Source organism: Rattus norvegicus, chromosome 2 (genome assembly GCF_021556685.1).
Source record: "Rattus norvegicus strain SHRSP/BbbUtx chromosome 2, alternate assembly SHRSP_T2T, whole genome shotgun sequence".
Taxonomy (NCBI): Eukaryota; Metazoa; Chordata; class Mammalia; order Rodentia; family Muridae; genus Rattus; species Rattus norvegicus.
Window position 1 is genome coordinate 52,138,375 of NC_141535.1, and position 12,618 is coordinate 52,150,992.

Genomic DNA, 12,618 nt, shown 5'->3' on the forward strand with positions numbered 1-12,618 from the left:
AGCAAATCTAAAAAATATATAAACAAGTGATATGTTGGACCTCAAGCTAAAGAAACTGGTAATTAACTCACATATATTCAATGTGTATGAAATGCCTATGTCTGATTCTAGACTCTTAAAGTGGATCAGCAAAGCAGTATAGCTAGGTCAACTAGAGCAGCCTCACTTTGTCCCCAGCGGGATACACTTACACATCCCATTAAACATCAACTGGGACGGATTAGTAAGATGCTGCCATTAAAGTAGCCTAATCATATTTTCCATTTTTCATTCCTTTTAAAATAAAAATCAAACATTCAACAGCCTTCATTTAGCTTGTACAAAACAGCCCTGTGTGAAGAATGCTCTAAAACTCTCATTATTAACAATTTAAAAGAATATGAAACACCTATTTAATGTACTTAATTTTACGTATATAAGTGTTTTGCATGCATGTGTCTATGCACCATGTGTGTACCTGATGCCTCAGAGATTAGAAGAGGACACTGGATCAGCTAGGATCAAATCCAGACTGGAAAAACAAGAACCTTCTCTCTAGTACCTCACTGTATTGCCTTTTAAATGACACAAAATAGCAAGCTGTTGCCCAATACTGTTATTAGTAATATTTTTTTCTTTTTAAACATCTAGAGACAGACACCCACAGGAGTGGGAGGCAAATACATGGAGGTCACCATCATTACATCTAAACTCAATTCAGTAATGAACTTGAACAGAATGCACATTTAATGCTAGGTCAATGTAAGAAATTTCCCACTGTGGAAATCAGTCTGACAGTTCCTCAGAAAATTGGACATAGTACTACCTGAGGACCCAGCTATACCACTTCTTGGCATATACCCAAAAGATCCTCCAACATATAACAAGGACACATGCTCCACTATGTCCATAGCAGCCTTATTTATAATAGCCAGAAGCTGAAAGATCCCAGATGTCCTTCAACAGAGGAATGGATACAGAAAATGTGGTATGTTTACACAATGGAGTACTACTCAGCTATTAAAAACAGTGAGTTCATGAAATTCATAGGTAAATAGATGGACCTAGAAAATATCCTGAGTGAGGTATCCCAGTCACAAAAGAACACACATGGCATGCACTCACTGATGAGTGGTTATTAGCCCAAAAGCTTGAATACCCAAGATATAATTCACAGACCACATGAAGCTCAAGAAGACCAAAGTGTGGATGCTTCAGTCCTTCTTAGAAGGGGGAACAAAATACTCACAGGAGGAGATACAAAGTGAGGAGCAGAGACTGAAGGAAAGACCATCCAGAGACTACCACACCTGGGGATCCAGCCTGTATACAGACACCAAACCCAGACACTATGTATGCCAAGAAGTACATGCTAACAGAAGCCTGATATAGGCTCTGATAGAGCCTGACAAATAAAGAGGTGGATGCTCACAGCCACCCATTGGACTGAGCACAGGGTCCCCAATGCAGGAGATAGAGAAAGGACTGAAGGGGTTTGCAAGCCCATAGGAAGAACAGCAATATCATTCAACCAGACCCTCCCACACACCCCAGAGCTCACAGGGACTAAACCACCAACCAAACATGGCTCTAGCCACATATGTAGCAGAGGATGGCCTTGTCAACAGGAGAGGCCCTTGATCTTGTGGAGGCTTGATGCCCCAGTGTAGGGGAATGCCAAGGCAGGGAGGTGGGATTCGGGGATGGGGGGAAGCATCCTCATAGAAGCAGGGGGAGGGGGATGGGTTGGGAGTTTCTGGAAGGGAAACCCAGAAAGGGGATAACATTTGAAATGTAAACAAATAAAATATCCAATTAAAAAAAATAGAAATGTGGTTTTTCAAAAAACAATGTGTTTAATGACAGGCAGTTACACAATCTTTAAATGACTTTATTATTCCTCAGGCGAAATTTAAATATCATCAAGGTCTTGGATCAAGTTCTTTCTCCTGGTTTGTCAACAGCTGTGCTCTGTCTTCTTTTGGTTTATTTAGTAGAAAGTGAACTATTTGCAGGAGAACATCATCATCAAAGCCTTTCACTTCATTATCTTCTACTGTCTCATAAAGAGGCTTACTCTGTGTCCCCCAACATATATTTTTACGTGGGTTATTTTGATCAGCTTGTACAGTCAGTGCCAAAGTATTTAACTGGTAGCAGAAAAAAGAAAAGTATTTTCCATCTGTGATCACACCCTGGGAGACAAAAGGTCGAGTAACATCTGCTTCGCTCCAGAACCCTGTAGAAGAAAACAATGTTGGGATGTGCACATGTTGATAAATTTCATCCAAACAGAACACCTTGGAGGTTAGAAAGACCTCTAGAAACCCTGACGAACCAAATCCCTGACTCTCAACTTCATTGACTGTCACAAACTCTATACTCTATTGCTGTATTAATGTTTCCTCCTTTCTAGAGTCCCAGACTTATGATCCATCCTGTTGTACAAACTCATTTTCAGTAGCTTCCAGCATCCACTTCGTTATGAGAAGCTGTGTCTACAGGAAGCATTCTGCAACTGATATTAACTTAATGACTTAGAACATGCTCGGAAAATGTCCACACTAGCATCACTCAATATTCATTATGACCATTTATTTCACTAAATACAGATACATACATAAGCTCTCAAAGTCCTCAGGAAAAGTCTAGCTCTCTATGGTTTCAACACCATGTCTTTGGATAATCTAGTGTCATTTGAAGACGTTAAGAAGTTTTAAGAATTGCTGTCATTGACTCTGGTGTCTCAGGTCATAAAGTTAAAAGATGTCTTAATACCTTATCTTCTCAAGTTCTCTGGCTGATTTTTGTTCTTTTTGATTGTTAGATACTCTTAAATACCATCACGACCAGGAATTCACTTAACTTCTCCACATGTATATTTTATACTAAATCCTTAATGGAGAGATCTAACGAAAGTTATTTCTCAAAGGCACTAGGTAACAGTTTATCAGTCATGAACACACACAGTGCCACTGGAAGTGCCACTTACCCTTCCTGATGACTTCAACCCCACCTACTGCCACCTTCCCCTACTAAAGATATATAAGCCAGCAATAAAAGCATAAAGTTAAAGTGCATATCTACCAGTGAAAAGGAGGGCTCTAGCATAAACAATCTGCATTAAAACTCCCTCTGGGTTACTACACAGAATTAGTCTAGTTTATATTTTGTAACTTTAGGCTCTGCAGTAGAACACTGGACTCTGAAAGAACTAGAAGATGAGAATTATAGCTTTTTCATAGAGGATTTGCTTGGTAGGAACCAGTCCTTGGTCAGAACTCCAGTCCAGGCAAATAGTCTTACATGATACAGCTTCTACTTCTGCCACATCATTTCATAGCTTTCTCCTTTCCTTTCTTTACTAGTTGCCAGCATCTATACTGTTCCACACATACTTCAGAAGCCTGTTCTCATTACAGACACTTATTTTGACTATTCCTCAAACAGCCAATAGGCTATTACTGCAATGTCTCTTCTCCTAGCTTCTGCATGGACAGCTAGCTCATCACCATTCAGCTCTCTAAAACAAAGTCACTCTTCTGGACATCTTTCAGTAATCTACTTGAATGGAGATTCAAATAGATTTTGCCTCGATGCTGATATACTTTCCCCATAACATCACCACTCTGTAAATAGTACATAATTATCTTTTGCTTTCCACTGTAATAAAAGCTCTAGGGGAGTCAGGCCTGTCTGTTATTCAACACCGTCTCCATAGGTAACAACTTCACCATAAAATGCATTCAAGAGCTGACGAGATGACTCAGTGGACAGCATTCTGCATACCCAAGTACAACTCCCAGGGCCCACAAAGAGGTGACTGACAGTACTCCTCAGAAGGTTGCCCTGTGATCTCCACCTGCCTGCCATGGCCCACACAACCTACTACTGAATGAAAAGCTTCCTAATCAGTCTTCACTCTTGTTTGCCATTTTCTTTCCTAACTCCTGAATTTTACAAAGTAAGGAAACCTACAAAGATTCGACTTATTCACCAGCAATTCTTTGAAATGCTTGTGAAAAGCACTAGAAAATAATATTTTCACAGGAAGTAATCACAGTAAAAGATCAAGATTACTCATGTGTATTTGCAAGTTTCAAATGTAAATTATTTCATTATGAATTTTTAAATAACTGCATTTTGTATCAAAATGTTCAGAGCCAAGTTCTGTTTTAACCTAAAGAAAAAAAATCTTAGTAACTCCATTCTCAACACGTTATATTTTCAAGAATGAAAACTGCCACCACATTGGGCTTACCTTGGTACATAGCTTGTGCTCCAGTCCAAGCAAAAAGACTTGCAATGGCATTAGCTCTAAAGACCACTTCTACCTGGTCAGCTTGGTTTTGTTTTATCAGCCGTTCCCTATTCAGTATGTCAGGTAACAGATGAAACTGGGTGTGGCCATAACACCGTGGGTCTGCAAGTTTGGAGCCTAATGGGAAGAATAAAAGCCTTTCAGATGAAACAAGAGCATGCAGAGCCTAGTGGCCCATGCTCTAGCATTTGCTTCACACGTTCCTTTCTTCTTGGAACATTATGTTCCACACTCACAATACATGAATAGACTGAATCGTCTTACATATTTTTTATTGACTACAGTAGTTATTTAAAAACAATTTCCCAAGCTGCTCATTATAACAAGGTTCAGAAGGCACAAAATAAGCCAGAAAGATACATATAAAAAGCACTTATAATTTTCTATTACTTAAGTCTAACTCCCTCTCAGTCATTATTAAGAGCTGCTATTGCAGTATCCCTCAGAGGATGTACGTTATGAAGGGTTGGGAGGTAAATGTGCTTGCTGGGCAACCCTAATGACTTACATTGAATTTCTGGAACCCACACTGCAGAAAGACAATGCGTTCCACAAAGGCACTCTGACCTCCTCGCCTGCTCTGCAGCACCTGTACACCCACACTCATATTATACACATACACTCACAATAACAAGTAAAACAATTAATGTAACAAGTAAAATTGTAATGAATGTCAGAATAGCATTTTTGTTCATTTTTTAAAAGAAGGGTTTTATATTTCTAAGTAAAGAAAGTCAATATCTTAGTGGGTAGTAACACAGGAAGCTCTGATTTGGACCTGAACATACATAATGTTGGCCCAGTGGTGCACTCCCTGCCCCTAACCTCGGCAATGAGGATCTGGGGACAGGACGATATGTAGTTTCAAGGCCATCCGCTACTCCACAATGAGTGTTAAGTCAGCCAGGGACAAAGACAGGAAAGAGAGAAGAACAACAAAAGGAAGAAAGAGAAACAAACAAGACCAGCGGATAAAAAAAAGTAGGACAGAAAAGGAAATGCAAGGCAGAGGGGAGAGGAGAGCAAAGGCAGAAGGGCTGGCAGTGCAGCTCCCATGAAATACGGACACACTCCACTTCATTAGTTAACAGTTTAAAAGACATTCCCAGTCACTAGGAGTCAGTGACTGAGAAAGGACTAACACACTGGTACGGAGGACTGTTACAACGCCTTAAGGCTTTCGTTGGGTCACCTAGGAACTAGTAAGTGTACAGAAGGGAGAGAACATGGAGGTATGTTAGGGCAGATGTGAGGCTTACAAGTGTTTGAACTCCAGATGTACCTATGATGTGTAGAAAGAGCTTCAAAAAAAGGCCATTCATGATCCCAAGTCCAGTTCTAAGCATACAAAATACAAACAACTTTTTCTATAAATAAAACAAAAGGTCTCACAAGTATAACGATTTTTAAATGTTGCTAATGGAGTAGACATAACAAAACTTTCAAATAAAGAGCTAAATTTCTCTCCTATTTGCATTCATGTTACAGTACCTTGAGATTATGAACAACATTACTCATAGCCAATCAAACTTCTCAGTCTTTAAGAATTAAATATGAGCTAGGTGTGGTAATATACAGTCCTACATTAGGAAGAGGTGGGGGCTCGTGCCAAGTTCAAGGCCACTCAGGGCTACATAGTGAGTTCAAAGCTAACACGCAAAGCCTTTCTCCATCAAAAAATTAATAAGATATAATAATCCAAAATGAAATTTCCCCATGTATCTTCTATGGGTCAATAGGTACAGAGAAGCTTACCAGTAAATATGCGGTTCTCATACTGCCGTTTGAACAATGGAAGCTTGTCCGGTTTATATTTCATAACTGGGATTTCTGCAGGAATGGAATGATCCAATGGCACAAACTTGAAGAATGAGAAAACAAAGGGAGCTCAGAAACACTGCATCCACCTCATTTACAATCCCTTACATTTAAATTTCTTCACTGAGGTATTTCTTACAAAATGACGTTATTGTGCAACTCAAGTATCTCTGAATCAAAATGATAGGGACCGGAAGTGCTTCAGACTTCAGGTTTGCAGAATGCGGAATATCCAGACTCTGCCGGACGGGCACTCCTAAATCATAACTCTGAAATGCTCTGACTTCTGGAATGTTTCAGACAATATTTTCAAAATAGAAGAGCTCACCTGCACTAATATCTGTTGATAGGATCAAAGTGATCATATGTGGAATTTTTTTTTTAAATCCTGCTATAATAAACAATTATAAATTGACTTGACCACACTAATGCCTTACCTATTTGACCTTGGTAGAACATATCATTCCAAACCAGAAAGTTGAAAAGATTTCCAGATGAGTTGCCATCACAAACAATCATGAAAGGCAAGAAATCTACTCAACATACCCCATCATATTTACCAGGCTACCTGACTGCCCTTTGGCAATGCTCACACAGGATGTCAACAGATACAAAACCCTTACCCCAGGGAGCTGCTTAGATATTCGAATCTGGTTGTGTGGTTTATCATTTATTTGGTACCGTAAAGCATCAATATGACCTTTTCGATGACCAGCAAGAATGCGTTCTTCACCACGTAACCAGTAAAAGTCAACAGGGCGCTTATAATCTATCGAGACATTAAAAAATTTTCTTATTATTTAGAGAAAGTTAGTTATTAATTAACATAGTCATGAACATGTTAAGAATAACATGTCTAAAATATAGACATATAAAAACGACAGAGGATGTAAGACTCTAAGATGTCTCAAATACAGTACTCGAAAATTCATTTTGCTAACCACTGTAATTAACAAGGTTACTCAGTTAAAATTAAAGATGTTAAAATGAACAGCAATACCAGTCACCAGAATAAGATGAGAAAAGATCTGTGAAGTACCAAGTTTACTGCTACTCTAAACGTAGGTGTAATTCCATTTTATCCAAAATGAACTTACTTTCATCTGAACAAAGGTTTCTAAGCCACCAATGGTGAGTAGTCAAAAGTTACTGTACCTTCCTAATACTGCTTTTCCTGTACAAACCAGGAAGAAACGTAATACAGACACTATACGGTTCAGTTTAGCACCCATCTACAGCCATGGTAGAATTAATTCAATAATTACTAAGACACCTCCTGGGTCATAGACATAAATGGATCACAAACACATTATCAGCTGGTGTGTAGCTCAAAGGCAGAGGCTATTCTAGTCCTTGAGCTAAACACCTAGCACTATCACGCCATTAAAATAAAAACAAACCCAAAACATTATATTCTTTTTCACGTCCACACTGAACAAACAAGTTTCTGTTTACTGGAACCAAATCTTGACTCCTAAATCTATCAGATATTGGGTCTGAAGGCAGCAATATTTAACATATGCTTTTTTACCCTTTATTTAAAAAATGAACTCATGTACTGTGTTATGAGGATTAACTAGGTGTCATTTAGAACTTTGGACAAACAGTATTACTGTCATTCTCACCTTGACATTAAGGCAAAGTAAGAGAGGTTGATGTTTTACATATGGTCACCCAGCTTTCTTGTGGAGGAGTCAAAAGACAACCCCAAATTGTCTCTTCTACCCTGGTAAACTTTTGGCTGGTCAGACACAAAATCAGGTCAGGACATGGAAACCCGATGAGCTTCGGCTGAGTCTAAACTTTAACAAGTAGTCCTTAGCAGGGCAGGCCACCAGAAGGTTGGTCCTTAAGTCCTAAGTCACTGAGTGTTACTAAACCTGCAGCAACACTTGGCCCACAGCGTCCCCACCTCCCCTGTTCAGGGTGGGAGTCCCAAGCTCACCGAGTGCAGCAGTAGTCAGGACAGGATTGAGTGGAGCGAGCAAATTCACGAGAGTCCCCACTACCTGGTCCAGGAGGGAGGAGGCGAGGGCCTGGCGACGATCGAAGCGGGACTGAGGCTGGCGGCGCCGCACATAGACATGCTCCTGCAAGATGCAGTCGCACACGGCGGCGCGCAGGCCCGCGAGGTCGAACGAGGGCGGTGACAGCGCTGGCGCGGGCGGCAGACCCGATACAAACACGGTCTTGGTGAAGCCCTGGTACCAGCGGTCGGCATTCAAGGCGGGGATCTGAGGATGGACTACGTACTTCTTGAACTGCACCTTGGTGAGGATTCGTATCTTCTCGTCCACTGACGGAGCCGCGTGCACGGTCGCCTGCCAGCGCTGCACCCGCCGCTGCCGCGCCGCTTTGCTGTCGGCGGTCATGGAAGCTACGATCGGCGGGTACCGTGCGACAGGCGTCGCCACGACCTCCAGGTCGCTCACCTCGGTGCCCGAGGTGGACGCCTTAGCAGCGGCATTCTGAGAGAATCCCCGGCCGCGGGGCACCAGCTTCCAATACCTGGCAGCCGCCATCTTTGTCCTCCGCGACCCGGAACTTGAGGTCAACTGTCAGGAATTGTTCCTGTTCGCCTGCCGTAGAGACCAATCGCTTCCTGGAGGCGGATGCTCAATGCCCCTGGTCCTGTAGTTTGCAGCCAATCAGCTTTCTCCATAAAGTTTATAATATTCCTTTTGAGTAGTTGTACACGAAAGAATTCACTTGCCCTTGTTATTTTTTCATCGGTTATGCCCCGAAGAGTGGAACAATTAAAAGGAGTTCTTGTTCATAGGATGTTTTAGGGACTCGCAATTTTTTTTCACCCGCAAACATGTAGAAATATGCCCCAAAGAGAAACTTTAAATCCGTACAGTTCTAGCTTCATTTGTGTACCTCATATCGTCCGTTATCCTCCACCACCTTTAGAACTAGAATTTTATTTTACGAAATACACCTCTTTATCACTTACCCGTGAACACTACTAAACTTTTGGAAAATGGTCCCACATATTCTTCAATGCTATTTAGCTAATATAATTTATTTTGAAATGGGGAAATGTGTTTTTAGTTGAATTTACAGGGGCTTGGGGAATACATGAAATAAATCATACTAAACAATTTGTTTGAATTTTGCTGCGTATTAAATCCTTTGCTGCTTTGGAATAAACTGATTCTTACAATAAACTTCTTGAAGAAAGGATCACTTTATTTTTCAGCCTTCAGCAACCCATCAATAAATGTATGTAATGGATATTCAGGAAATATCTGTGAAAAATGACCAAAATCTTGCAAAGTCTTGATTCATTTCAGAAAACCTATTTCAGTACTTATGCTAAAATTAAGAGCTAGAATAATACTGGTTTTGACTTATGGAAATAAGTCTTGATGATGTTGAAAAAGTTTTGTTTTTAAAAGGACTGTATGCATATCTTTAGTTTACAACTGATGGTGCAGTTCATGAAGTTTCAGGTCTATAAAACAAAAGTTTAGAAATGAAGTGGCTAAATTCCATTAATACCTCTTGTGAGAAGTACCTAACAGAATCTTCAATATTCTTTTAACTAATAAAAAGAATGAGGGCATGATTTCAATCTTCCTGCTCATATTAAGCATTAAAGAATAAAGATGACTTGCTGAATAGCAATATAAGTTGTGTAATAGCAATAAAACGTTTGTGTCAAAAACATTTTTTAGAGTATCATGTAAAATATAAGCCATTATTTTATAAGTTATCATACAATTTCAGCACTTATTTTAGATGTAAATATCAGCTCTCAGGAACAATTAACACCAGAAAACATACTCTGTCAGGGAATATTGTGTTTGTATGTGGTAGCAAATCAAAATAATTAAGCTGTATTTAAGAGGAGAGGTAGGAGAAACCCTGCAATGGAGCAAACTCTGGTAAAGGACCAAATTTTAGCTATGGAAAGGAGGATGCTTCCTTTCTAATCTGATTCAAATCTTTTATGTTTCATGCAAGGAAGAAGATTTAAAGCCAAAAGCTACCCAGTGTCTTAGGATGAGACTTGGTACTGGATCCCAGGTTGTTGCCACTCAGGCTGTTTTATTCAATGGATATTATAAGTGCCCTTTATGTGTTATCATGTAAAATATAAGCCATTATTTTATAAGTTATCATACAATTTCAGCACTTATTTTAGATGTAAATGTCAGCTAAGTGTCTTCTTACTCAGCAAACCAAAGAGAACTTGCATTTCTTAACAGGAAGAAAAACCATAATCATAATACATAACTTTATGATTTATTATAAGGCCATAGGTGCCATGGGAAAAATACAGTAGTCAAAGAAAAATATCAGCATTCTCTAGAGTGTGGGCAGATGCTTGCAATGTAAAAAGCATGACCGGAGTACTACTTTTTGTAAAGGTGTCATTTGAACAATGACTAATACACATATTAGAGAGGGAGGTTCCAGACGGAGAAACACATGTAGAGATTCTGAAATGGGATATATCTGAAATATATCTGAAATCTGAATACAATAACCTGAAGGTCTGACAGTGGAAAGGCCACATGAATGAAGAAACAAAACAGATAATGGGTATTACAGGGCCCCAAACCTTAGTAGGTACCCAGACATTAGTAGAACTGACTTCATGACAGAAGCTCCATTCTGGCCATAAAACTCAGCACATAGACAGTAGCACCTGCCAAAATGAAAACAAAGATCTAAACCATCAAAGTCCATAGTTCTGGGAAAGTTTCTAATTGTACTAACATCGCAGTTTTGGCTTCTGTACTAAATATTCTTATTGATTGACGTATATCAACCCAGAATATGTTTGTTTGTTTTTATGCATTTATTACTTTTAGTTAAAAACTCACCCTGGGATCCCAAACACTTGGTGTAGTGTTTGGTCAGCTAATAAAGACTCTATTGGCTTATATCCATGTCTGAGCGGTCTTCTCTGGTGGCTATCACACAACAACAGGGAAGTAGTAGAAATTCATAAAAGAAAGGAGATGGGTCAAACTTAGAGGTGTCGAGACACAATTGCTGGTATTGTTAGAACTCTGAGTGGCTAGAAAGCTGTTAAACTTAGATATCATAACACAACTTAGATTTAATTATTTTCTGTGTGTCAATTAGCTTAGACTGCTTAATTGATGAGATTTTTCTGGAAAACAAAGTCCAAGATGAGAGTATCATTATGGTCAGAATCTTATGAGGGCTTCTTGAGTTACAACTTCACATAGTGTAAAAAAAAAGTATACCCTCTGTGTTTTCTTGTATGGACACTAATCCTATTATTACAGGTCCCTACTCCTTTCCTTTTAACTACACTTCGATTACTTCTGCAAGTTCAGTCACACAGAAGGTTTGGTCTTCGACATGGGAATTTGGTGGAAGATGTAATTTCATCACTCACAGCCATCACACACACATTATGGAAGGTCAAATGAACTGGTAAATACTTAAGTGATCCATAAACATCAGATACGTCCAGAAATACAAGGATTGGATTATTGACATGTGTACTAATCTAGATGTACCACTAGAACTAGACTGAGTGTTTAACAAAAGCCAAAGGTTACATGTTTGTTTCATTGTTACAGAATTCTTAATATGACAAATTACAGAACTGGTAAACTAATTGAGGAGTGGCAGAGATTGGGGAGTCACTGTGAGGGGAGGAAAGTAGTAAAGGTTGTAAAAGGCAATGTAGCCGTCACTAAAGCAACCACATTCTGTTCATATTGTATCGGTATCACAGTGCTGATACAGCTGGTTCTATTGTACTATAACTCTGAAAACTGTTGGCATCACAGGAACTTAGGTAAAGATGTATGAGATTGTACTATGGTATTTCTACATTCTGTACTTAAGTTCTTAATTAGGATGTTAGAAGAAGCTATTGGACCTGGAGGACTGATGGTGTAGCCCAGGGTAAAAGCATGCATGAGGGCAGAGGTTCAATATCCAGTGCCACAAATGTATTAAAATTTAGACATTAAAAAATAAGGGCAGCTGCCCAGACTGACTATTAGAAGAAGAGAACCAATTCCTAAAAGTTGTCCTCTGACTTCCAGTTACAGCACACAGACACACACACACACACACACACACACACACACACACACACAAACATAAACACACACACACACCATACACACATAACTAAATATATTACAGTTTTTAAAAGATTAAAAATTAAAAATGAACTTATGGGGGAACTGTTGCTTTTCATGAAAAAAAATGGTTTCAGTATTTCACAGCAATCACAACTTCAGTATGCTACATAAAAGGGTATTTTCTTCATGGTTTTCTGGGTCAGTTGTTCCAGAACATTTTATATTGAAATTACATAGATTTTACTTAATTACTATTTTTTACTTTTTCTTTGTATTCCAGTGCTGTGTTATGTAGAAATGTATCCTTTTGATTTCGGGAGTGTAGACGGGTTGTTTCTAAACTTTAAGTCCCTTTTGTTAATTTGTAGTATGCAGATTGGTTTCCCACTGTCATGTGTCTGAGTTTACTGTATCACC

The 12,618-nt window shown here is 39.2% G+C and overlaps 1 protein-coding gene across 2 annotated transcripts; it reads right to left on the reverse strand.

Moving 5' to 3' along the window:
- Positions 1 to 1,811: 1,811 nt before the first annotated feature.
- Positions 1,812 to 8,661, reverse strand: Mrps30 (mitochondrial ribosomal protein S30). 2 transcript variants are annotated; one of them, XM_087618256.1, is made up of 6 exons: positions 8,064 to 8,658; positions 6,742 to 6,887; positions 6,056 to 6,161; positions 4,809 to 4,889; positions 4,241 to 4,417; positions 1,816 to 2,218 (listed from the first exon to the last, which is right to left on the reverse strand). In XM_087618256.1, exons 1-6 carry the CDS (start codon positions 8,638 to 8,640, stop codon positions 1,902 to 1,904), a joined length of 1,404 nt encoding a protein of 467 aa, XP_087474382.1. In that variant the 5' UTR covers positions 8,641 to 8,658; the 3' UTR covers positions 1,816 to 1,901.
- Between the last annotated feature and the right edge of the window lie 3,957 nt (positions 8,662 to 12,618).

Bases quoted from the DNA above. Each gene is read 5' to 3' on its own strand.
- Mrps30 (XM_087618256.1), bottom strand. From the start codon at position 8,640: ATGGCGGCTGCCAGGTATTGGAAGCTGGTGCCCCGCGGCCGGGGATTC. The intron at 6,162-6,741 runs GTAAGGGTTTTG...TCATTCTTCAAG, and splicing joins TATCTAAGCAGCTCCCTGGG to TTTGTGCCATTGGATCATTC. The intron at 2,219-4,240 runs GTAAGCCCAATG...TTTCTTCTACAG, and splicing joins AGCACAAGCTATGTACCAAG to GGTTCTGGAGCGAAGCAGAT.